General features: G+C 47.5%; 1 protein-coding gene across 3 annotated transcripts in view; it reads right to left on the bottom strand.

The window, feature by feature from the left end:
- LOC133280874 (acid-sensing ion channel 2) overlaps window positions 1-27,704 on the bottom strand; it is a 431,335-nt gene that overhangs the window by 44,649 nt on the left and 358,982 nt on the right. For all 3 annotated transcript variants that reach the window (XM_061475913.1, XM_061475911.1, XM_061475914.1), the window contains exon 2: window positions 2,797-2,947. In XM_061475913.1, the coding sequence (XP_061331897.1) occupies window positions 2,797-2,947 (151 nt within the window). The remainder of the gene's footprint in view (window positions 1-2,796; window positions 2,948-27,704) is intronic.

The following is a 27,704-nucleotide window of genomic DNA, read 5'->3' as shown; positions in this document are numbered from 1 at the left end:
TACAAAGCTGAGTTAAGTGTTTCCATGGGAACAGCAACTATTAACCACTATAGTTAATGTTTTCATTCCGGTACTGTCCACACAGCTCAATGAAGATTGAAGACAGCTTGTACAAGGCGCTGTATGAGTCCCTTGTTGAAAGGCAAAGATTAATGTTTTACGAACTTCGCAATCAAGACCAGTCCTACCTAGACCTGTAAGAACATGGCCAAGTTTGCTTGCAACGAGTCCAGGAGCTTGTCCTACACCATTTAACTAAATCAAGAGTCCTATTTACATAGTTCCACCTTGAATCCTACAGCATTTCACGGTCAGACAAAGACCTTAACAATTAGCCCCATAATATGAGAGTCTCTCTCTATGCCTCAATCTTTACCTGAGTATAAATTTAATTTAAATACAGCTGAGATTAGCAGTGGTGAGGCCATATGGGGGCAGGACACCATTAGGGGCATCTTGAAAATCAAAGAGGTACATTTCTCCCTTCCGCGTGTGGTCAAAAATCAAGTTGGAGCTTAAAAGACCCTAAAAGGCACAAGACTTTGGAAAAATGAACGCACTGAGGGTTGTTTCGTCCCTCCTCAGGTTTCATGTCCTCAGCCATGGCCAGGTTTCAAGCTCCTTCGCCACATGCAGGGCTTGAAAGCTGTCTGATGAATGCGACCAGAGCAGGAGCTGCCATCCCACCTCACCTCTGGATGACAGTGATGCTCAAAGACGCAGAGGTACCAGACCGGAAACCTCCTCCCCATTGCCACAGGCTCTCCCGCCAGATGGCAACAACAAGACCTGGCGGATCCTCCTCCTTCACCTTTTATCCTCGCACTTTAGTTCTCCATTTGCTTCCTTAATACCTTTTCTTTTTTGCCTCCTGTAAAACGAGCAGCTGGTTCACCCAGCTGAGACCTTCCCAGAACAGCAGTGATAGAAAAGCACAGCTCTAAAGGCAGCACATTCCTGGATGGGTTCCTCCTAAAGATTCACGGAATCATCATAGGCTGGTTTGTGTCAGAAGGGACCTTAAAGCTCATCCAGGGACACCTTCCACTAGAGCAGCTTGCTCCAAGCCCAGTCCAACCTGGCCTTGAGCACTGCCAGGGATGGGGCAGCCCTTCACCATGCTCACAGTGAAGAATTCCACAAAAGAGAGCTCCAAAAAGCAAGCCTGAAGTGAGAACAGTGTGCCACAAGGTCTGTGTCTCCATGGGGAACCTTATGGGTGGTCCAAAACCCGACAAGGTTGAACACAGAGAGCTCATAGTGTGGCTGTCCAAGCCTGCTACATCCTCAAGCCATCAATGTGGTGGATTTCCTGCCCCCATGAGCTCCCCCAAGACAGCCTGTAAGCAATAAAGCATCAGAGGTAGAAAATGCACTTTATCTTCCCACTCCGTACTGAGAACCTGCTTCGCCTTTAAAAGGACAAGACTTCAAACAAATGCAAGGAGTCAGAAATGATTATTCCAAATCACTCTCTCCTCCTCCTCACCTGGGACACATCAGGCTGATTCTGAGTACGAGCTAAGCACTGGAAGGCAAAGCCCTTGCTATAAAAGCCTGTGCAATTTGAAATGATTGATGGGACCATGGGAATCTGTTTAAATTGCCAGAATCAACCACCACACAAAACCATTGTAAGTTCTGAATGAATGCAGCCAACTCTCCTCTTCACTGTTGAGAAGAAGGTGCTTGAAGAGACTCGTTTGCACACGATGACGGTGCAACGGTGACATAAAACCTTAAGGGGTAATTGCTCCTCTCCCTATTCTGACACCCCATAATAAACAAATAACCTCCCACCACAATGTTCTGCCTGCAACTGCCAGAGGAATGGAGCTGCTGGCAAGTTTTCCAACTCTTTTTGGGATGTTTTGCTTCAAATGCCAACAAGGCTCCATGAAAAGTGCAGCCACCGCTGGGTGGCTTTGGTGGTACCTGTCCCTCCCCATGCTGTCCCTTGCCCATGCCACCCCCTTTGTAGAGCCCAGCCTCTGTTTTGTCAGCAGAATTCATTAAAGGAACTGGTACCAGCAGTGCCAGCAACTTCCACCATCATCCAGGGTTCAGATGATAGGAGCTGCTGAGCTGCCCTTGCAGGAGGCAGCATTTCCATGTTCACTCCAAGTGCTGCCATCCCACCCGATGAGACCTCCAAGACAGCCCCAGCCTTTCCGATTAGCACCTTCTGCCCTTCTCTGTGCCAGAACTAGAGAGGGCTGCAGTGCAGCACGCTGGCTCTTCAGAAGATGCTCAGCTTAGTTGGGTTCATTAAAGGAAGGTGCCATCCATCCCACATGCTCCAAGTGCAATGAGCCAAGTCCTTGGTCCACCCATGCAGCAACCCACACTAAGACAACAGTCAGGGCAACAAATGTCCCCAGATTCCAAGGAGGAGGAACACACAAACAGGTTGACCTTGAACAAGGCCTCCAAAGTCCCCTTCTAGGGAAGAGGAAGATGCTGGAGCATCTGAAAGAGACACTGCACCTCTTGTCACACACAGGCAGCCACCCTGGTCCCAGGAGAGGTGGTGACACTCCCAAACATTGATGCCGAGACACCCAAGTCCAGCACTCACTGATGAGCTGAACTATAGAAATGCTGGTCCCAAGTGGCAGCTACAGACACCGCAAAGCAACTGGTTTCTGTACAGACTGAGCTCCTCTTGCTTTCAAGAGCTGGTTTAGACACTGGCTGGGAAGGATGGGATGGGATGCGATGGGATGGGATGGGATGGGATGGTCTTTCAGCAAAATCACCAACACATGCATGTTTGCAGGAGGAAAAAGGTCTTACCTGTTTCTCCCCATATGGGCAAATATTCATCCTGCTGTATGTCTAGCATGATTTCCAGTCCATTGCCTGTGCCACCCTTAACTGTGGTAAGAAGAGGCCGTCCTTCTTCTCCTGAGTTAAACATGTAGCATTTCCCATATTTTGTAAACACCTGCGAGGAGACAAAAGAGAAATAATGTAATATGTTCCATATAATCAACTCCTTTTCCCACATGAACAAGGGCAGAGCAATGAGAAACAGCCACACACCACAGCTCCAAGGGAAACGTCTGCAGGTAAATCTAACCTGGTTTGATCATTTAGCATACGGTGTTCCCCTGAGAGAAAAGATGGAAGAAAGGAAAGGTGGTTTAGAGTAGTGAACAAACGTCTTCAGCAGCTCACCAGAGTCGTATCATGTTGAGTCTCCAAGAAGCACATGTACATGCTGTGATGGAGCTTGTACTAAAATATAATGCAATTCATAGAATCATAGAATCCCAGCCTGGTTTGGGTTGGAAGGGACCTTAAAGCTCCTCCAGCTCCAACACCTTCCACTGGAGCAGCTTGCTCCAAGCCCCTGTGTCGAACCTGGCCTTGAGCACTGCCAGGGATGGGGCAGCCACAGCTTCTCTGGGCACCCTGTGCCAGCGCCTCAGCACCCTCACAGGGAAGAGCTTCTGCCTAAGAGCTCATCTCAGTCTCCCCTCTGGCAGGTTCAAGCCATTCCCCTTGGCCTGTCCCTACAGGCCCTTGTCCAAAGCCCCTCTCACTCATTGCTTTCCACCCAAAGGGAGCAATGTGAACGATGCCTGCGCTCTCCCAACACAATGCCAACACAAATTCTCATGAACTTCTCACCCTGCTACTACTTGGCAACTAATAAAGAGTTAAAACCACTTGGACAAATGAGGAAAGATTTCCTCCACCACTTTTGCTCCTCTTTAGTCCCATTTTGGCCTCTCTTGAAAGAAACTCTGGGCAAAGCCCAGCTGGGGGCTCCCTGGCCACCACCAGCTCTGTCAAGCAGGGATGCCACAGGTTTCCAAGTGGGATGGACATGGGTTTCAATGAGGGGGACATGGATTTCAAGGAGGGTGAATCTTGGTGGGGCAGCAGAGATGTGACACCTCTGATGGCAGTGGCACGGATGATTTTGGTCACTGATGCTCTTGCTCAGCCTTCCCCCGGAGTGGAGGAACATATGGAAAACCAAAGACTAAACCACAACAAGTCCCTCCTATGGCTTGCACTGACAGACCAGGGGACATGTAGATGTGCAGAACTTCCTACTGTACTAAAAGAGGACAAAATGGCCCAGAGCCAGAGAGTCTGGGCTCTGCAATCAGGAAGCAACCAGCAAACATCAGAAATGAATATTGAGAGGGAAGGGATCCCACCACCAACAGCACATGCTGCTGCTGGCTGTGCTCCCACCAGGAATCACAAGTCACTAACACAGTTGCTGAGCTCATATGACCCCATGATGACTCATAAGACTAAACAGAAGCTGGAGTCATCAGCAATTTATTCCCCTCAAATATTGACACATGCCTTAGAATTATGGCATGAGGGAAGCGGGTGGGATCAGAGAAGTCAGAAATCACATCCAAGTTTAAAACCTTCAATCAGAGCAAAAAAAAGGCTGCAGAGAACATAAAACATTTTTTTTTTGGGGGGGGGGGGGATATACCCTTTAAAAAATAATTTATATCCAAGTGAAAATCTCATTTTAATACTTGACCTATTAAACCAGTCAAGCTGGAAAGATAAGCTGCACAACAGAAAGCCAGTGTCAGCAGCCAGTGCCCTATAGATGGGTTTGCCCAGATAAGCTTTGAAGGCAGAAGTCAACAGTTTCTAATTAGGATAGTTAAAAATACAGCAAGAATAAAACCTGCATTAGGGAGAATGATAGGAAAACAAGCAAGTTTATCTTGAGAGCAACCACGGAATGTAAATGCTGATTAAGGATTTAGATGCTGCTGTAGCCAGTGCAGGCTTCAGCCAAATACATGCAGGCAATTTTACTGGGCTTTTTATATGGCCGTTTGCAGCTGTAAAAATTGAAGTGTAAAACCTCCAGTTAGGGCATGATTATCCAGCAAACAAGATGTAAAGTGACAGGGCCCAAGGCTGCATGTCTGGGACGCAATCCCAGCAAAAGAAAACCAATTGTGACTTGGAAAAGGAAGGGATGTTCCTCCATCCCCTCCGGTCCACATTCAGCAAGCGACCATCAAAGTCCATGAAAGGTGCTGGCCATGGCCAAGAGCTCATCTGTCCCAACCTCAGTAGATGATTCTCTTGCACAGTAGGAGATGTGAAACCTGTCCAGCCACACACAATGTGGGATGTGTTGACACATGTCTGGAAGAAATGCAACTGCTTCTCCCTGCTTCCCAACATCTGCTCCCCAGCAGCAGCAGACCCCAGGGACCATCTGACACATAGCTTAAATCCAGGTGCTGCTGGCATCAGCTGCATCGCTCCTGGGACTCGTTTCCAAGGAAGCCTCACGATTTTCTGCTGCTCTTCAGAATCGTTCAGGTTGAAAAAAACCTTTACAATCATCGAGCCCAACTGTTACTCCAGCACTGCCAAGCCCACCACTAATCCATGTCCCTAAGTGCCACATCTACATGTCCTTTAAATACCCTCAGGGATGGTGGCTCCACCACTGCCCCGGGCAGCTTGTTCCAGCACTTGACAACCCTTTCAGTGGATAACTTGTCCCTAATATCCAACCTAAACCTCCCCTGGTGCAGGTTGAGTCTGTTTCCTCTTGTCCTATTGCTTGTTACTTGGGAGAACAGAACGACCCCACCTCCCTATAACCTCCTTTCAGGCAGCTGTAGAGAGCAAGAAGGTCCCCCCTGAGCCTCCTTTTCTCCAGGCTAAACAACCCATGCAATTGGCATTCACCCATTGATCCAACCTGTCCAGATCCCTCTGTAGAACCTCCTCCTCTCCAGCAGATCAATGCTCCTGCCCAGCTTGGTGTCATCTGCAGACTTCTGAGGGTAGACTCAATCCCCTCGTCCAGCTCCTTGACAGGGCCACCACAAAGCACAGATCCTCATTAAAGCTTCTGGTATTTATCCATCATTTCATCTCTGCAAATGAGGCAGTTACTTATGGCTTTGTACAGCCAAATACCACACCAGAGCCATGACTGTGATATGACAGAGAACTTGAACGCTTGCCCCAGTGAGGAATCAGGCATCTTGGATGAATTACCCAGAGCAAGCAAGCAGCACGAAAACCTTGGGGCAGGGTTACCTTCAGGCTTAGTAGCTAAGCAAAGAACTAGTAGTGCTCAAGAGGACACCAACATGGGGATACATCAGCAAGCAGCATGGATGAGGAGATCTACAGAGCAAAAAAGCTGGGGAGGAACTGTTGGGAAGATACAACTTATTGTTCCATTGGATCTTCATTGTTCCATTGGATCTTCTTGGTTTCAGGCTCTTTTGGGCTCCCTGACAACAGGGAAGGATTCAAAGCGTTGCCAGATCATCGGGATAAAAGTATAGAGATGTTCAGAAAGGCCACCATCAGTTTATACTAACTGCCACGATACACCTGAGGCAGTAGACACGAGGCAAAGCAGAATGATTTAACCTCAGTTTATTATTCTTGGGGGAACACAGCGCTTCTTGCTGTTAGTAATGCTTTAACTTGCAATAAAACAAAGGCCCAGCAGAAGCCAGAAACAAAAATACAAACATGAACCTTGAGAACAGACTATAAAATACCAATGTTTCTTTATATTGATGGATCACCCGTTACTTTTGACAGCTTCTCTGAAAATCCCCATTGAAATACCAGGGTAAACATGCTCAAAGTCTGTAAAATAGTATTTGAGTGACACAGTGAGCCCTTTTTTAGTGTGTAAAGGGAAAAATGCGTATCCTGTGAAATTAAAAAGCAGACCAGGTGTATCTTGAGTATGCTCCACATACAGAACAGAGGACACAAGCATCAGGAGCTCCAAGACATCAACGTACACCCTGCTGTGTGTCAAACCAATAGTCCAAAAAAGACTGATATTCAAAAAGCAAGCAAGCCTGACCAAACTAATAGAGAAAAAGGTATTTCACGGTTTATAACCAGCAGACACAGGACAAGCATGTCTGCTGATGAATTATCCTTTCAAAATGGAGCAAAATGATGGTAAAAGCAAGTAATTTGGAGCCCATAAATTACTTTTCTGAATCCAGACAAAGACACATGCTAGAGCTCACTGACAAGGCAAGACATTAGTTGTCAGATAAAGGTTCCAACCATTGAAGAGAGTAAATTAGCATCCTTCACTACCATCTTCTCTGCAATTGCAGTACACATGGTTCAGAGACACATATCCTATCAAGCCACATTCAACAGCATCACGGACAACATAGCAAAAAGGAAAACAAAGGGGCTTTCCAGATAGGTCCAAGAGAAAGTGAACATGAAGCTGAAAGGGCTGGAGGGAATGGAAATGGGTTTGGGCAGGAACACACATGAAATGATGGGGAAATGATCCTGTTTAGGAGGAAAGAAGACCTTATTTCTGAGGGCTTGGCAGAGCCATATGTCCCCGTCACTACCAGGTCTCCCATGGCACCGGCTGTGCCGGTGGTGGCATTGAGCCATGTCATCATTTCACTCGAGGTGTGAGGAGCAGCACGGTCTGGTTGGCTCCATGCAAGCACATCACAATGGTCCATTTGTTCACACCCTGGCAGGAGGTTGCTGTACATTATTTGAAATGAAATGACGGCTGTGAAGAGCAAATTGCAACGGATGCCTACAATAAACAGGTTTCTGAAGCGTCAAATCCCAAGGGGATCTCTTTCAAAGGGAGAATAAGCCTCCAATTACAGGTTAGGAAAGAGAGAACTAATGCTAATGGGAAAAAAGGATTTCATCTTCCTTCCAAAGTGCAGAAGCAAAGAAGGAATTAAGTCCCTATCCTACACAGAGGAGGCCCAAGCCTAACCAGCCTTTAGGGCATCCTCTTTGTTGGCAGGGATTATGCATCCCAGTCCTACAAAAACACTGGGGGAATACAAACACCTCACAGACCCATGCATTCAGAAGGTGATTTGGTCGGTCAGTCTCAAGAGACTGTAAGGCAAGGCACAGCTCTTTCAGACATTAACATAAACCAGGAGGGGAAACACATACAGGTGACGTACTTTGCTATCTTCCTCCTCTCAAAGGAGATTTAGCTATGGATTTCTCTTTAAATCCATGTTTTTATATTGTTGGAAATCTGGCATAGGAGGATGTCAGACAAGCAAAATATGATCCATCCTTCACGGTGTCAGGTTTAATCTCACACCAGAGAAAAGTCATGGGGATGGAGCTCCGGAAAGCAGAGCCACAGAAGTTGTCAGAGATGTGTTTACAAAGAGAGGGTTTTCCTTTAGGCCTCCAAGATGGAGATATCCCAGTGGGGCTTGTCAAGCAGGGAGATGTTTCCTTGAAATCAGTCCAATGTCTGCCCACATCCCACTGGGTACCGCTGTTCCAGGACTGCATGGGAACAGCAGGGATGTCAGCTCTGCTTTTATACATGTCTGCTGCTTTGAATAAGAAGTCATCCTAGGCACCACCTGAGGCTAAGCTAGAACATTAATGCCAGCACAAGACTTGCTTTCCCAAACTAGCACTGACCAGCATCCTGAATGTAAGTCTACCACTGTGCCAAGCTGCTGTATACAATGCATAACACTCCTAATACATCCATCTCCACCTCCAAAACCACTTTTTGCCACTGGACAGGACCAACTCTCTTTTTAATTTGTTTATTAAAGGACGGCATTAAGCATCGCTCAGTGGATCACAATTCATCCCCCTGCATTCCACCCTTCAAGAACGGTGAAACTCGAGCAGCACTAACGCAGAGGCACCACACACTGGCACATTTAATTCATTTTCTTCTTATTTGTTTAATCGGCCCCTCCCTGTAATGGCACATTGGGGCAAGCATTTGTCGGAATGCTGAGTGCTTGTGGAGGGTCCTTAGAGCTGGCATAAATCACCTCCACAGCCCTCATGGCAATTTAGCGCGGGTTGAGTGGGTATTTAAAAAGAAATATAGCACTAATATTCTGACAGCAAATGAATAAACTATAATGGTGAAGCTCCAAATATTTGAGAATTATGTTGGTCCATAAACTAAGAAAACTGCTACCCTCTTCTCTGATCCCCATCAAGCCCTGATTACTTGCACAAATAACAAAGCGATGCAGAACCATGCGGTAGGAGCTGTTCTATCAGACCATAAGGTATCAACTGCAGGAAACAGCATGCTCCCACAAAAGTTCACCTCCCATGTGAGCACAAATTAACCCACGAACATTTCTTGCTTCCCAAGACTTGACTTGCGGAACACCATCCACTGGTCCTCCCATACCGTGATGCAGAACACCGTCCTCTGCCTTTGACTGGTTTGGAATGGTTGGGGAGGAGAAAGTGAGGGTTTTGAATAAGAATTTCTCATGTTATGAAAATCAGTGCCCCAGCACAAGCACGAGGGGCGCATATGAATATGCATCATACGCAGGTGAGACAAGGTCAATGGCCTGAGACACGTCAGGCTGGGACCGTGGTATCACCAGGCTCGGGTTGAATGAGTTCAGACAAGGCAATAACCTGGATGATGCCCTCAGGAAGCAGCAGATGGTGTGGGAAGAGGAGCATAGCGGGTGATGGTGCGCTGTGTTCCTCCTTCGTGACCACCAAGGCTGTCCCTCCATGGACAAGCTTTGTGCATCCCAGCAGCAGGAGCCCTGGAGCCTTTTACCAGGTGCCAGCACACGGCTCGAAGGCCAGGATTCATTCTGATAATAATTACAATCTGTCTTCCTAACCTCTCCCCACTGATTCAGTTAATGAATTGCTTGCTGAACTCCCTCCCTACTGAGCAGCAGCACAGCCCTGTCTCCAGCTCAGCAGCAGCTCTGGGACTGGCAATGGCAATACTGCTGCATGGCCCTGCCAAAAACACCTTGAGAGCATCCAACAGGAGCCCATGGATCTCCCCAGCACTCAGCCTTGTGAAGATACTTATGCAGGTGCTATGGAGCCTTCTCATAGAGGGGAGATAAAACATCAGGACTTGAAACGTCAGTGTCAGATCCAAACTCTTTCAGCTAAGGAAGGGTATCACGAACCAAATGAGCTCTCTGGAAAATGCTGAACAAGCATCTTCAGATCTCCCAGCTACCTTTTAAGCCATTAAGTAGCACTGCAAAACCAAAGGAGAGATGGAGAAATGCTCTTGAGCTGGACCATCCTGGTCATGGAGGGCAAGACTGGCTGAAGACTCCTTAGCCATGGCCTTCAGCTCCTCCACAACCCTCCTGAGATACCGAGAACACAGCTTCCTCCCCAGCCAATGCCAGAAGTGTTTTGCTCCTTGCTACAGAACTGTTCTTGTGTCTGGAGCTTTTTAGGCTATTCCCTGCCTTTCTGCAGAGCTGCACAGGAGACAGGCGTCAGCCTCGTGGAAAAGGACAAACAGATCCAAATACTCCCAATGGGACAACTTCATCTCATGCCTTCTGTGAAAGAAAAGCAGCAACTGCTCCCACATCCTTACAAAGAGAAGTACTAAATGTCGTACTGAAAACAGCATTGCTCTGTAGCCAGTGAAGCTTAAAGCCCTGGGAGGCTTTTACTGCTTATGGCTCCTGCCTGGAGTGAAATATCTGGGGCACAAGAAAAAGCAAAGGCTGTCCCCACCCAGCACAGGACTTGGGGTGATGCTCAGGACCACCATGGCCAGTGTGAAGGACCATGACCACATGGCCAGGTGATGGTATCATGCTCCCACAGCCAGAGCAGCGCAGACACCCTTTCAGCATCCTTTGGCTAAAGGATTAACCTCAGGGAGCCCTTTCATCTAAATCACCGCGCAAGGAGCTGATTCAGCAAGAGATTTTTATAGCCTCTATTTACTATTTGTACAGCTCCAAGCAGCTTCTCGCTGCTCCAGGAAGGTGGTGGCACACAGAACCCCACAGTGCAGAGCTGGTGCTTTGAGTTACAGGGAGACATTAGGACCTACCTCAGAAACACTCGATCTAAGCCCCAGGAACAGGCACTCAGAGCAAACCCCCAGCTTTGCCATGAGCTGGGTGTGTTTGCTGTATACATCCCTCAGCTGAGCAGCAGCAACACAGTACTCAGCACAAGACATGAAGGCCAGACAGAAGCATCTCCTCCTGCATCCCTCCTCCAGGGCTGGGGCAATCTTGTTCCATCAGTGATGATGGATGAAAGCTCAATTAGTCCAAAGGCAAGATTATTTTATCCCTTAACTCTTCATTCAACTCAAAACGTGCCCAAAAGATCCTGATGCATGGAATTTCAGGTTCTCATTACATTCGTTACTGGCTTTGTGCAAGGATGTCCCCAAACCCTGAGATGGGGACCATTTGCTTTGGAAATGCAAGTGTGAAAAGCAGCAAGGCAAGACAAGGAAAGGGAGATCCCTTCATCAGAGCAAATGTAAGTGTGACAGGACACAAGGGAGCTGGGTAGCTCATCTACATCCCTTCCTATATCCAACACTCACATATTTTTGGTGGAGACCTCCACCTATTACTGTCTAGTACAGTCTGAAGTCTATTTACTTGTTACCGAAGAGCTTAGTCATCTGCTGGCTCCTTCTTCACAGTTTTACTGCATGTCACACTCAAGGAGGTCTCAAAGGTCTTTATGGGCAAACACAGTTTCCCAGAGAATCCCAGATTTTGCTTTTCTTTAAGAAATACAGAGATACAGACATATTCCAACTATGCTACTTGGGCCACATGAGACACAGACGTGACAGCCTGAACTAGAGACAGATCCCAAGCTGTGAGAGAAGCAAGAAAATGTGCAATTAAACATTAGCTTGATCCACACCACCCTTCTGCTCTCTGGAGCATCCTCAAGCCAAGGGTCTGGAAGTTGGGGCCGGGTACACGTGAAATAAAAACCAATGTGGCTTGATTCAGTGCTTTTACTTGTTTCTAGCTCATAATAACCTCAGAAGATATCCATAACCCAGGCAAGGAAATGAGTTTGTTCAGTGCACGCAGCACGATTTTCAAGTAGAAAAATATCCTTTTAATTAGCTTGCCAAGTGTATATACATATATATATATATATATACATGCACAGATATATCTGTGTGTGATATATAGCACTTGTTAGCCCCTAGAATGTGCTTCCTGTTTCAGCTTCACAATGCTGAGACGACGGTTTACCCACACCACAAAGACCCTTTTGGCACCAAGTGCTAAATCTTCAGCCCAATTACCCAGCTTCCATCCAAACTACACAGTTTGGTAGCCAAGCACCTATAGAGAAGTTTCTGTTTAATGTAAAGGCAGAAGCACTTTGCCTCTGGCCAAGGCTATGCCGGGAGGGAAGAGCATTTGTTGGACAAACCCCACCACTGCGCCGTGAAGCCCTGGGAAGAGGCAGGCATTGCAATAATGCAAAATGCTGAGAAGCTGCACTCCAAAAAACAAACATTTTTCCTTTCAAGCACTCCCTGGGATGCTGCTCGACAACTCCGCTTCGCCTTCGCTCCCATTCACTGCAGAGGAAGTTCACAGTACAGCAAGCAAAGCTGCTCTGAAGCAGGGCAGATGCCACAGCGGTGGGAGCATCCTCTGATCCAAACGTGAATGACCCTAAAAGCACAGCACAAAGGCTTCCAAAAGTACTTCATAAAGTGTCTTTAAACCCGTCCTCTTTCTGCCTTTTATTTTAGCTTTGATACAAGCAGCACACATCGGTTCCTGCCCTCCTAACAAATCAAAGCCCTAGAAAAACTGCCCAAAGGAGAATAAACACACTAGGAAAATACCCAGGACCAAAATCCCTGAACCCTCAGCATGTGCACGCCAGTTACAGATATCATGACTCCTTTAACAGCTTTCCCTTGCTCTTATTTTATGGTTTGCTTCACAGGAGTAAGCCTATGGTAATCACGAGCAAAATTCAACTCTAAAGATGTTAAAACCAGCTGCTGAGAAATGTAACGGCTTTATTTTGTAATTAATTTGACTAAAAGTCTCTGTTCTTTAACACTCTGCCCAAGGAGCTCACCTAACACAGATTTTCCTTCTTTCCATTTCAAAGCATCGATTTGATGCAATTTCTACGCTCGACGATATCCTGCACATCCAGCACACAAATACATGCAGTTCCATTTGCTTTGCAGCACCAATAAGAAAGCCTCCGTAAATCCCTCCAAATGGACTTCAGAGGCATTCTGACACCAAACCTACCTAGAAAAAAGGGGATTTTACTTGCATAGGAAAGCTATGCAATTCCTATGCAGGAAAACCAAGAGGTGGCACATGGCAGCATCCTGCAGGCAGACGGAGAAGGAGGCAGCAGTCTGCAGGCAGGTGAGGGGCTGGGAGCTCAAGGGGCTGCCTTGTGTAGATGTTGCTGAGAGTCAGGATGCTGGAGGGATTGTGGTGGCTGGATGCTGAGGTCACAAAGCTGCCACAGCAAGGGACCTGCCTGTGGAAGGATGCAAACAGGGAGTGATGACCGGCTGCAGTCAAAACTCTTTTTACAGCCAAAACTGGGCTGTGTTTGAAACCAGGGTGTTGCACTTGGAAGTAAAGAGGCACTGCATGACGCAAATGTCAGGCTGATTGATTAAACTATGTCGATGGAGAAACCCTTCAATGGGATCAACTCTTAAAATGCAACCCCAAGTGAATATATTTCATGACCATCCTGCCACTGGCAAAGCAAATCCACAGGTCTCTGGGGTCTGCAGCCTGTCCCACATGCCCAGGAAATAAAAATGGGCATCACCAAAACAGCTAAACCCAAGAGCCCCAGCCCAAAACCTTCCCCTAGGTTTTCTTTCCAAAACTATTTACCATTTTAACTCCAGATACACATCATTATCTGCAGAGACTTCTTACATAGAATCATAGAATGGTTTGGGTTGGAAAGGAGTTTAAGATCACTCAGTTCCAACTCCCCTGCCATGAGCAGGGACACCTCCCACTAAACTATGTCACCCAAGGCGCTGTCCAACCTGGCTTTGAACACTGCCAGGGATGGGGCAGCCACAGCTTCTCTGGGCACCCTGTGCCAGCGCCTCAGCACCCTCACAGGGAAGAACTTCTTCCTTAGATCTAACTGAACTTCCCGTTTCACTTAGAAACCATCACCCTTTATCCTATCACTACAGCCCCTGATGAAGAGTCACTCTCCAGCATCCTTGTACCCTCCTTCAGATATTGGAAGGCTTCCCATGGACGGTTCAGCCTCACCAAGGGGATCTGTGAGAGCTTCAGCAGGGCTCTGCATTTTTAATACAGTCAGTTTTCCTTTTTTCCCCTTGGATTTGCTGCCCTGAGCATTCCCTTGGCCGTGGGTGAGCAGACACCGTCTCACCGCCTCCATCCTTCGCAATGACATAAGAAATACAGAAGAATTTCTGGAAGCTCGCTGCACTTTCATGTCTCCCTGGTGACTTCCTAAAAGCATTGCCAAATCCTGGAAAGCCTCATCTGCTCTGTCGAGGACTTTTGCAGCTACTTGTCCCCAGTCAAGTCAGCTATTCCAAGTCAGCCTTGTAGATATTACTTGTCTGAACTAACCTAGACTGAGCTGGCGCATCTTGGATCACGGCAGCTTTCACAGCTGACCTGTTTGAGATGACAAAGCAATAGAGAAAGTAGGAAATTGAGTTAGTGGAGATAAAAAAATAGCTAATAGGGAATAGCAGGGAGGGGTTTGTGGTGTGGAGATGGTCCTGCTTCAGTGGGAAAGGCTTTCCTTCTTCAGGCGAAACACTGGCTCATCCTGAAAGACCCTTTTGTGATGTTTTCCTTGTGATCACTTGTTCCACTTCTGCCTTCAGCCTTACTGAGTGAGGGAAATCCCTCTCTCCACGCTTAGATCCACACCAGTAAGAAATAAAGGCTCAAACGGACCCTGCTATGAGACTGATGCTCCTACACGAGCTTGCTGCAAATTCCCAGGGCAGGGACCATCCCCGTGCACCTCCTGCTCCAGCACTGTGACCAAGGCTGGGCTTGGAGCCACAATTAAGTTCTGTAGCCACAGTCCTGGTCGCCGCAGTGTTGTCCATCATGGATAAACCCCATTTCCCAGCCCTTTGGATTTCAACAAGAGGGAACATACCAAGCATCATCTGTGCTGTGTCATGCAGCCTGGCATCATAGAATCAACTAAGTTGGAAAAGATCTTTAAGATCAAGTCCAACCTTTACCCCAGGAGTGCCAAGGCCACCACTAAACCATACCACCAAGGGCCCCCATTGCAAATAGCCAAGCACTTTGGGGGAATACATGCTCCCCATTCCCCTTGGTTTTCCTGCATCCCAGCAGCTCAGTGGGTCTTGACCGGCCTGCCTTACACCCTCTGAGAAGGACTTAGCTCCTACACCAGTTAGGTGCCTCTAGGAGACAGCTGCTCCATATACATTATAGGTGTACAAATACACACCTCAAACACAACACAGTTACGGGACCAAGGTGGTCTAAAAGAACACTGAAGAGGGAAAGGACCAGCTCCAGCGACAGGAGAACAAGTATTTCCTTCATCTACAGCAGTACGAGCCAAATGTGATTCAATGGGGATAGAGTATCAGAGACGCAACCAAACTGGGACCTCCCCTGACTATCCAACCAGCGAGGAGATGCTCTGTGTCCCTACCAAGAGCCATCTTCACTGACCAGCAATCAGGAGTCAATTAAAAGCAAAGCAGCATCAGGTTAGAACAACTGTAGCTGTCCAAAACGCTAAAAGCTTCTGTAAAGCAATGTGTAATAATTCGGGTCATTATTCCCTCCACACCTTATCATTTTGTAGTCATCCACTGGGTTGTTTCTCATGCTCCCGGGCTACTTGGCTGCCCTACAAAGCTGTGTTGCTCCCAATGTGTTTTATTCACAGCAAAGCAGGGGCTGACAGCTTGAAAGTTGATTGTTCTTAGCAGAAGAACAGACCTGGTGTAGAAGCAAATTACAAACTGCAGAGGCAAGGGGCTGACCCCACACAAGCAAACTTGAGCTGGAAACCAAGCAGAACAAAAATCCCTCCAGCCTTCTCCTTCTGACATGTGCTGGGATGAACTGTGGCCAAATCCACAAAGAGCCCAAGTTGCAGGGGAAGCAGGGAAGTGAAGCATGGATTTCCCTCCCAGAGTTGAAGGCTCCATGTTGGCGTTACCCCACTATTATTTGATGACCTGCAGGACCTGGCAGGGTGGAGATGGCTTTTGTTAAGGTTACTCTGCCCAGAGAGATGTTACAGCTGAGCCCAGAGGTGGTCCTGATGTGGCAGGTTGAGGTATGGTGGGATGCTGCTGGGTTTCACTGCAGAAAGTCAGGCAAGAAAAGAAGTTTGGGTACCTCAGGACATGGGTGCACAGTGGTGGGAATCCAGAGAAGAAAAAAGCTGAAGGCAGTGGAGAGGTCTCAGATTTTATGACTCTGATGTCTTTGCTGTGCTGCTCTTTTATGTCCCTATTACATTACCCATCATTTCATGACATTTATGAGCTCAGATGAATCCCATCAGCTCATCAGTGTTAACAGCTACCTGGTCTATCTTACCCAGGTCAATGGATTTTGAGGAAAGCAGATTGATGTTTAAGGACCTTCAGGTCTAAAAAGTCTTTTAATGCTCTTCATATACATGTAGTGGATATGCATGACTAGATCAAGTAGTTCATTTTGCTATGACCAAGCATCACCACCAGCTGCCTTTGGGGTCCATCCCTCTGTGTCTCCACAAGGCCCCATGGCATGTGGGTCCTCCACAGCCACTGCTCTCCCCTGCATATAGTGGCCATGTGAAACAACTCTTTTTATTCAGAGTAAAACATGGTAAACCTCCCTGGTTAAGGTTTCTGGGTACTTTATACATCTTGAAGAGTGATGGAGGTTAGACAGCAAGAACACAATTAATCTCACTTAATGTTACCTATCAACAACATGCCAGGTACAACAATAAGTGCTGCAAGGGCACAGAGCACCCATTCCCTTCCATGAGCACCTTAGGATAAGCTGAATTATGTGTGTGGTTCTACCCCTCTTTGCTGACTACAAGGGAAACCTGTGGGTCAGCTCCTCTCTCCCTGCATGCAACCAGCACCCCAGGAGCATCACTTTGCTTTCATCAGACTTTCAGGTTTTATTGGAAGAAAGAATATCAAAAACCCCTTGCAGATGTCAAATATTCCCTGAGGAAGCAGCAGACAAGTGGGCTCCTGCTGCGATGATGCCTTTGGTGCACAGTGATGCTCCACACCGCTTCCCACTGCCCTGTGCCCAATGAACTCCCCACTGTGGTGGGTACAATGGAGCCAGACCTCTCTCTGCCCATCTCTTCTCAACCAGTTCATTTGGAATGAGCCACCTGCTTCCCACCTTGGGGCTCAAATTCCAGCTCCTGTCCTAACCCCAACCACCCACTGCCCCTGCATTAAGCACAAGCAAGGTAATTCAGAACAATAATGTCCCCTGCTCCCCACCCTCCCCGATGCATTGATCTTACTTAGGAAGTGGGTTTTGGAAATCACAGAATCCCAGACTGGTTTGGGTTGAAGGGACCTCAAAGCTCCTCCAGTTCCAACCCCTGCCACAGGCAGGGACCCCTTCCACTAGAGCAGCTTGCTCCAAGCCCCTGTGTCCAACTTGGCCTTGAACACTGCCAGGGATGGGGCAGCCACAGCTTCTCTGGGCTCCCTCCCATGCAAGGACCACAGCAGCAATACTGAAGCATGGGAAACATGGCCAGGATGTTTTGGCTTCAGAGCTCAGAGGAATTATTTTACCCTCTGTGCTAGAACGTATCACAACTGGGATGCAAATATGCTCTTAAAGCAGGTATCTGAGTTGTGAAAAAGCCTTGCTTGCACCCTAAAAAACCACATATTACAGCTCTATTATATATATTACTGCTATTATAGCTCATAAAAAAGATAGATGAAGCAATATCTTAACTCACAATCATGCAGCCATCCTCTTCCCTAATCCAAACTGCTAGTGGGGCTGCTCCATTCCTTGTCCCACATCACCGCTGCTCTGCTCCATGCCCTGTCCACATTCCACATCTGCTTGATGTAAAACACGTCCAAAATGAAGTCTTAAACTCAGGACAGCCTCTTCACTATCCCCACTGTCTCTACACAAGCAGGGGCTTTGCAAGCTTTCCAGTCCAAACTTCTGAAGGCAGTTCTTCAGAGGTCTTCTCAGGGATATTTCCCTTGCCAAATTCCAAAGGGAATTCAGCCCATGAAAAGAAACCTTGGAAGTTGAACCCAACTGACACAAAGGCCCTTTATGCCACCTTGATAAACCTGAGCATGAGCCTTTAGGCAACAAAACTGCCATCCATCTCCATTCTCTGCCAGACTCTGCATGTGACCTTGGTCATGTCACTTGTTTTACACGGTTCCCACCACACCAATGAACCCCCATGCTGCTCCCGTGTTGTAACTCATCATATCCTATTCAACAGCTGCTATTGCCTGGCACCTGCAGAACAGAGCTCTAATCCCAAATCCCTTTTCAATGTAGCTATAAATAAATGAAATATAAGCACTGACCAAATCTGCTTCTACACATCAGTTATGTTTATGGTGGTGCGAGTGGTGCTCTCTGAAGTACCACTGCTATTTAGCCCTACCAGAAGCTGGGGAGGTGTCACCCCACCACAGCCAGGCAGGCTTTGTAGATAATAAATCCATCCCTCTCCTCCATGAAGGAAGGGGACTGAGTGGCAGTGGGTGATAAAAACCTGGATGGGACCAAAGGCAGCCTGGAAGGGTGCAGGGCTTATGGCTGCAATCCAGCACAGTCCTTGGGCAGGTATCTAAAAGGAAACAGGTTCTTGGCTCAATACTGGGGCAAGTAAGTGCTATATGGGCACTAAGAAAAGCTCTAACTCCCTAAAGCCAACACTGAGCTGGAAATAACTGGAAAATTAGAAGTGACAGAGATCATGAATTTACCTGGGAACAGGGGAGTTCGGCTTTAAAGTGGCTGTAGATGGACTCAGGTACAGCGTGGCTAAACTCCCTAAAGCCAACTTTTAAACCCATCCCAGGATGAGCAGCCAGTCACAGCAGCAAATCTGGGGAAAAAACACCTTTTATGCTTGATTCTTTCCCCAAACCTACCAAAATCTGCACTAACCCCCCTGGCCCACGGTGGCTCTCAGAAGCAGCGCGCTTGCTTTATCCTAGGACTCAGCAAGGCTTGTCTGGATGAGCACATGCAGCAGCCGGTGAAATGGCAGAGGGGATTAAAGTGGATTGATAAAGAGCATTAACCTTGGAGCGAACTGTCCCTTCCCGTCCTGCCATGGCCAGACTTGGCTTTGAATTTCAACTAAACAAGGTTAAAGCCTCTAATTCTGGAGAACCATCTCACAAAGAGCTTTAATGTGCTCTAATGAGCTTCTCTGAATCCTAACATAATTTTCCACTCGCAGCATAAACTAAAACATTGAAATCATAATAAAGCTTGAAATTAGCCTGTAGATGGGAAGAGAATATGGTGCAAAAAAAATTAAGCTTATTATTATTATCTTAGCTGTCAACAGTCCCTGGAAAATACCCGACGCAGACGCCCGGCTATGGGCATGAGTCCCAGGTCTCCTCCTCTATCCAGGTCAGTGCAATGTGCAGGCTCTGCAACATCTCTGTAATCTCCAGTATAGGGAAAGCACAGAGAAATGTAGTTACTGAGCCAAGAGATGTGGATCCATGAAGGCAGTGAGAAGAAATATCCTGGGCCAGCATCCCTCAGCATCACTGGAGAGCTGCTCCACTCTGCTTGGGAGATGGATGGGAAAAGCACTGCTGGGGAAATTGGACGCTCTAAAAGCTTTTCCAGCAGGAAAACAAGCTGGCCGAGCATGCAGAGCTATAAAAGCAGATATAATGTTCAAACAAGCCCAACTACTCCACAGGTTTCACTATGAGGCTTTCTACACACCCTTCTTCAGCACTGTCTCGACAGTCACGTCGCAAGCTGACCCGCAGGTAAATCTGGCCAAATGTGATCCCAATTAAACACATCTCAGAAAGAGCTCACACTAATTGCAGGCAGAGGGCTGTTTACCAGGGGGCAGCAGGCTTTTCATTACCTGCTCACGGCAGGAAAGCCTGGAACCGGAGCAGGAAGGAGATGCATTAACAAGGAGGCTAACGGTGTGACAGGCACACGTGCTTTGCTCTTAGTCACCTCAAACCAAGGGCATGGGCTATAAATTGGGTAACAAATTGGCTACGGGGATGGAGGTGGGAGGTCACCTCGAGCAGATGTGGGTCAGCGAGGCCCCGTTAGCTGTTGGCTTTGCTTATTAATGACCAGGCTAAGTCTGTCGAGTGGAAGTATTAATACCAGCAGTGGCACAGATTGTCTCTGGGATGACTGAAAGCCACACGGCGAGCAGGCGTGGGGAAAAGACACAAAGGCAACAGATTTTTGCATGAGTAAGTCAAGAAAGATGCATTTGGGAGGGAGGAATAAAAACACCACCAAAACACAGCAAGCAAGGAACAGCCTCCCCCACAAGCGGGTAGTGAGGGGAGGAGAGAGGACAGGGAGCGCCTGGGGATAAGTGATTTTTCTCCTCAGGAATGCAGCAAGCTGTGGTACCAGACACACACCAGGGCTGGCTAAAGAAAGGGACTCGTTTTACTCCTCTCTCCTCATTCTACAAAGAAACCTGCACCTTGCAGCCCTTACAGGATGGGGAGGTTGCCCAGGTCCCCATTTCAGAGCTGTCTCTGGTGATGAGGCTGAGAAGCGGCGCTGAACATCAGTGATTCTCCATGGAGGTTTGTTCTCCTTTGAGGAGAGGAACAGGGAGGGACCTCCAAAGTGGTCCCTGCTACCCATAACCATAACGCATCTATCATCCGCCCCTGCTGTTTGCAGAGTGGCGGCCGTCCCTTTCTTGTCACTGATGTGTTTTGACAGTCACCACAACAAGCATGTGATCCGCATACCCTGGACTCCCTTTCCTAGTTCTTTTGCAATTTAACCTACTTTGGGGAAGCTTGGTTTGAAAGAAGCAAGGAGATACCTAAAATTGTTAATTTAGAGACAGCCTACTTCCAGTTCCTTTGAATAGAAGCACTAAAGGAAGTGGAAGCCAGGGACAAGCCAGTCCTACCCAGAAGCTAAGATCAGGGGGCCTTGAAAGAAAAGCAACTCTAAGACTCCACAAACCCTGCCAGATGGCTCAATCTTCCTCTGCAGAACAGCATCTCCAGCTCCCCAGCATCATACAGCAAGCTGGGGAGTTTCCTATGAGTCCTTGATTTGAAATTCCGGTCTCCAAATAGGGGTTTTCTCGATTTCCACACTCTTTTCCAATCGTCTGTACAAAATTCAAAGAGGTGACAAGTCAAGAAGCACTCAGGAGTGGGTGTTTTTTCATGGTAACACTCCATGAAAGCACAAATCCCCTTGGGCAACGGTGGTGGATGAGGCGAAAACGTGGCAAGCTCGGGTAAGCATCACACAGCAGCTGGATGCCACAACAGGGGAAACTTCCTTCTGCTGAGGCAAAGAACAAGGTGGAGCAGCCTATGGAGGATAAGAAGCTGGAAGCCAGGAGCTCCAGGAGCAGAGTGGCCACCCATCATGAGTTATTTAGATTCACAATGAGATGAAGTGGATGCTGAGCACATGTAAACCCAGATGTCCCCTGGACCAATGCTCTCCAGAGGCAGCATTAAACCACCTGGAGGTGTTTTAGGGCTGTAGGAGGGTCCAAGGACTACAGAATTTGAGGTCAAAGAAACAGCAAACTTACACATCACATTTGAAACTAAGGCTGAAGCCCAACAGGACTTGCACATTGCCTCAGCACAGGCACCCAGCACAAAGGCGCCAACCTCCCCAAGGCCTTCTCTGCCTTCCTCATGGAAACCCCTGGTACCCGGCAGCATCTCAGATGATGAGGTTTAAATATGAACATCTTGTTGTCATTACTGTGTTTAAGGAGCTGCTGGGACATACAGCTACACAAACCAAGAGCGGCAGGACACATCTCCCCTCCGGAGCCTCCTGGCAGTATAATCTGCCATCTGAAACAGCTTGTTCAGTGTCTCCTTTCATGAATACATGCGGGTGCTTTGTGCTGGCAGGCTGTTCACATTGCTCTGCAATGGTCTTTCTCATTTCAGGGATGGTATTTGCCTTATACATTCAAAATACATATATCCTGCCAGTGACATTTATGGATAAACTACAGCTCCTGTAATGCCACAGCACAGTAAAATCCTCGACACCGATGCTCTTCTCTGCCTTCCAAGCTAAGCTAGAAATCCTGGTACAGCTAAAGGTAAATAACACACTTTGATGGGTTTTGTGGGCAAACAAACACACCATCTGATGAAGCATCGCTGCTCTTTCTGGGCTCCAGTCCTGAGGAATGTTTTGCTCCTTACAGAGGAGAACATCACCAGCGTGCTGAGAGCAGAGCATCACCATTAATCACCTTAGCACCTAATGAGGTGAGGGAGCCTGGCAGAGATGCACACTTCCAATTATCCCCCAGGAATAAGAAGGATAGATCTCATTTTGGGAAGTAAGCAGAATGCCCAATCAATTCAATGTTATGGATTTACTCTGCTGCTGCCATCGGTGTGGAGTTAAGCGTGGATGCCCTTGGGTTTTGTATTTCAAAGGGTTCACCTTCATAGCACCAATACTTTGGGCTTTGGTGGCCATCCTTACTCACAAGAAGGCATCATTCACATCATGGAGTGACCACAGGCAGCAAACCAGGCAGATAACCATATACCTGCAAGATTTTCAGGCCACACGACAGAAGGCAGACAGAGATAAAGCTTTCCTGCAGCTCCATAAAGCCTTGTATTTATTGTCTTGGGCTGAATAGGTGCCAACATAGAGCCCCTTCGAATCTCTGGTGCTGCCAATGCCCATGTGGATTTGTTTTACACAGCCTTAACATATCTGAAAGCCATTTCAGACAGGCAGATGGCTTTAGACACTGGTGTTGTTATGGGGGGAGCCAGCTCTGCCCCTGTGCCATCCAGGACAACATCTTACTGTGAAGCATTATGGTAATTCCTGCAGCAAACCCTCATATAAGTCATGCAGGCACAAGCAACACCTCTGCCCAAACAGCTCAAATCCCCACTTTTTCACTGTAATAACAACTCTGTTTCTGATGAGTCTCCCATACTTTGAAGCAGAGCCACATTTTCTGCAGCAAAGCCATTTTTTCCTCAAAAAGGGAGCTGCAGGATAAGAAGAAAGAGCAATGGAGCAGGGACTGCACCCTCCTTCCCCAAACTTGCTGCTGTGCACACTTAGAACCAGCCCAGACACACAGACATATACGAACATGGTATCAAGGTTAGTTAATTAAATGGCATAAGGACGTTTGGGTGAGAACCCAAGCACCAGTGTGAAACACTCATGCAGTCTTTGGGGAGTATCAGAGCCTGCCTTTGCCAGGGCAATGTGTATTTCTCCTCTAGACAAACAGGGAAGCAAACAGGAATTTGCATATCACTTGTCTCTAATGGCAGGATCTTTAATTAAAACATCCTCGGAGCTGGCAACGCTGATTGTAGCTCTCAAGGTTTTATATGCTATTATGGCACAATCCCCTCTAAAATGCTGATGGCTTTCGGCAAAATGCTTAATATTCTCAATTTCACCTCTGGTCCATGCAAGGCTATGTGGATGCTGGGGATTTAATCTAATTGATCTCCCCATCAGATAATAAAATAACGTATTAAAACCTGGCAGTGAAGGGAAGCTCCTTCTCTTCAGCTTGGAGAATAAACCCAAAATGATTAGGTCCCATGAGGGATTTTGGGGGGAAAGGCAGGGATTTTTCTTCCTCTCTTCTCTCTCTTTTTAGAAGACCTAATTGGGATGCTGATCTCCCGGTTCCCTGCTCCCAGAACTGTCAGGCTCAAGAGCTGCAGCAACGAGGGAGGAAACACAGAACTCATCACACAGTAGGAGAGGTTTCAGGTTGGGTATTTTAGCTGTGACCCATCTCCAGAAAAGAGACAAATCACAGCTTCCTTCCCAAAGGACAGAAAATCATCCCAGAAGTCAAAGTCTAGCATTCAATAAGTGCAAAAGATCAAGCCCTTCCATTCAAGACCAGCCACTGGAATCAGCTCAAAGTAAAGTATGTGGCTATGGAGAGGCGACACTTCCTGCGGCACAGAAATGCTTTGGGAGCTCACCCGGAGACATCCTCACACCATTCAAAATGTGAATTTGGGATAAAAACCCAAAAATGTTCAAAAACCCAGCAAATTTGTAGGAAAAAAGTGTTCAAGGCGAGGCTGGAGGAGGCTTGGAGCAACCTGGTGTAGTCCCTGCCTGTGGCATGGGGCTGGAACTGGATGAGCTTTAAGGTCCCTTCCAACCCAAACAGTCTATGGTGAAATAACTGTAGAAGCACGATCATGCTAAACGATGCACACGAGACAGAGTGAAGGTTGGTGCTTGGATGGTTAATGAAGGTTTGGTTGTGATCTCCATTGCTGAAAACACGTGACACTGTTATTTGTGTTTGGGGATAGCTTTAATGCTGCATCTCCTGACCACACAGCAGCTTTACCTGTAACTATCGGTGGTAGCAATACAAAGATGATGTTATGAAGGCTAACGAGTCATATCAACATAGTTATTATGCAATCCAGCCCAATCATCTTATTCCAAAAGCCTCCATGTGAAAATTGCCTCTAATATATGTATTATTTAACAATAAGAAACCTTGTTGGTAAACCACAGCTCCAGAGGCTGGACGGGAAAGCCGTGATTAATTGAATCACTTAGCCATGTCCGTGCTTTCTCTTTCTCTTCTAAGTGCTCCTGATTATACGATACACAAGGAAATGAAAATTAATAAGTATATTCTAACCCACACAAACACTCTGGGAAAAGATGTGCTGCAGCACAGCCTGTCTGCTGTGACAAAGGTCCTTAAATACAAACCGCGGAGCTGCTGTTTTAATGTTGTTCAACACGATTAAGTAGGAAATTACACCCTCGAAGCAAACACTGCTCAACGCACGTGGTTTTACCACCCAGCTTCTGGGCTGTGTGAGGACAAGTCCATGATGTCCATGTGGCTACATCCCCAGCAGCGCCTTGGCTCTGCTATGGAAATAAAAAGGCTCCTATGGTCCCTTCTGCTCCTGGAAACCCAACATGATGCTAATCCCTGCAGCACAATCCTTGCCATGCCCAGGCCCTCTCAAGAGCCCCAAGCCTCCCATCTCCATGCCCCACTGATGCCTTTAACAGCCTACAATTAAAAAGCCTGCCTGTGCTCTTTTCCCCTACTATTTTCTCTTGCACAAAGGCAAAATCCCCTCCGTGCTCACACTGGGGGATTTACACCCCTCCTCTCCTGGGTTGAATGTGCCACCCAAAAGCTGAGCACTCCATCACTCCTGTTCCAGGCACTGAGAGCATCTCGGCATCCTTACAATACCCGAAAATGGAAATGACTTTCCCAAAGAGCCAGAAATGACAGGAATTCATTTGCTTCTAATCTTTCAGCATGCTTTTTATTCTACCTGGTGATGGTGATTTAGAGCCTCCCCAGGCACCCACCCGGTGGGTCTGATTTACCTCACTAAAGAGGCAAGAAAAACCATCCAACCTTTCCAAAAGGCAGCTAAGACCTCCTGAACCAAAGCTCAAAGAACAGGAAAACCACCAAATAGCAAAAGGATTTCCTTCCTCCATCACTGTGGCTCCGCATGTAACAGCAGGTTTAGGCCGTGGCTTCCTACAACACAGCCACAACTTACTGGAGATTTTAATGTATCTAAGGGGACTGATAAAGATTGGAGGATTATTATTACTGGTTTTACTTTAAGAGTGGCCAAAATAATGGAAGGACAGGCTGCAAAGCCCTTTCAAGAGCTGGGGTGTCAGGGACATCCTTCTGTCCATGGATGCTTCATCTGAAGCTCCCCACAAACCAAAGCTTGTGCCATCAATAGGTACCAGCAGAGTCCAGACCCAAACACAGGCTTTCCTCACCCATAAACCATATTTGCTCCTTTCTCTCTGGAATATCTCCTCTCTGGAATAGTTCTCTGTTTTGTCACATAATAAAGAGTAAAGTTTGGATCTTGTCTATCCACTGCCTTTGGACTCTCAGTCCTCACAACCCCCATTGCACTGAGTGTGAAAGTGCTCAGCTCCATGCTGGAGCTTAAGAACTAAAAAAGACCCAATTTCAGCTGCATCTAAAAGCTGCTTTAAGTGACCTCGAGTGAACCCATCACTAATGACCTCGAGGTAACCCATCACTAGTGACCTCGAGGGAACCCATCAGTAGGACCCGCCTGCAAATCCCATCAGCATCAGCCAGGCTTAACCGAGGCAGGGAGAAGGGTCCCAATGGCTTCATGCTGCAGCAGAGCTCGTACTGACCAGCTCATAGCATCAATGAGAGGAAGCAGTCTCCCACCAGGCAGTAAGATTATTAATTACAGCCCCGGGACCCACACAGAGCTGCTCTTGGTGAAATAACCTGCTTTAAACCCAGTGCCATACACAGGCTCCAGCCACATCTTATCTTAGACATACATACGCTGACAGGGCACTGGCAGCCCTGCGGGTTGGAGACATCAGACAGGGAGGACTGACAGTCACCTCCATCTAGGAGAAATCCAGGTTAGATCTATGGCTGGATCTTTCCCACTCTCATCGAGGAAGCAATGATCATAGAATCAATGATCTCAGCCTTCCCGGGAGCAGGGGAGAGCCATGAGTGCCTTGCCCTGATGCTGCATTTCCTTGCCAACTTAGCAGGGGCTTGAAGCTGGCAGCATGGACAAAGGGCTGCCCAGGCAGAGCTGGCAGTAAAGCCTGATATAAAGCAGCTGGTCAAGCCGGCATTTCTATGACGCAGAAATGCACTCGCTGTTGTGCTTTCTCATCAGCCAAATAAATTGTGGTGAGACCTTAAAGCACAGGGCAGTAAGAAACGAGAAATTCCACTGCGGGTGTCTAGAGAGGTCGGCAGGAGATGCTTTATTTGTCCCTTCCCTGCATCCTCATTCAACCAGCCCCTTTCTGCCCATCAGCCCAAAGCAGCAGCTTCCATCTCCCTCCTGGGCAAACCCAGGAGAGCAGCCTGCAGAGCAGCTTGTCACTGCCATCAATTCACATGGAGGTGCATGAAAGCAAGGTACCTCCACCCCACCAGCAAGCGCAAGGAAAGGGTTTGTGTTAAGAGACATGAAGCAGCATTTCCACTCACCATGCCACACAAAACAGGTACAACCCCCCCATCCTCCCTCCTCCTCCTGCACACACCACAGGCTGAACCCACCAACGCATAAAACAACGGCGCAGGTAAGCAATCAGCCAATGTGTCAAAACCTTCCTTCCAAACCCAGGACGCCCGTAACTCACACAAAAAGAACCATTACATCTGGGGCTTATCACAAACACATGCCAAAGAAAATAGGTCAAGACAAAACGTGCCTGCACAGCATAAACAGAGAGTGGAACTTGGACGGGCTGCAGCAAAGCTCGGTCCATTGTAGGTCGATGCGTTGCACCCGCACACTGCCAAAGACTGAAATAATGCCACTATTTATAAACGGTCTATTAAAAATAGAAACGTCACTCTTCCTTGCTAGGAAACTGCCTGATTATTTTCTTATTTCCCCTTGAATACAGGTGAGGGGGGAACTGATGCATTATACATCGCAAGATTTGTTTTTCTATTAGACTTCTTGCAGCTGCACCATCGCTGCACCATTGCGGATAATGAAGTAACACTGCAACATCTCCCAAGTGAGCAGCCTCCTGCAAAGCCCACAGCTTGGGGTCCCTCTGCAGCACAGCAGCCCCCTGGGCATGAGATGGAGCCATCGTCCCCAGCATCAGTCA

Source organism: Pezoporus flaviventris, unplaced genomic scaffold (genome assembly GCF_033815535.1).
Source record: "Pezoporus flaviventris isolate CSIRO_AGI_PZ_B2104156 unplaced genomic scaffold, CSIRO_AGI_Pfla_v1 ptg000091l, whole genome shotgun sequence".
Lineage (NCBI taxonomy): Eukaryota > Metazoa > Chordata > Aves > Psittaciformes > Psittacidae > Pezoporus > Pezoporus flaviventris.
This window is presented reverse-complemented; position numbering and strand designations above follow the sequence as displayed.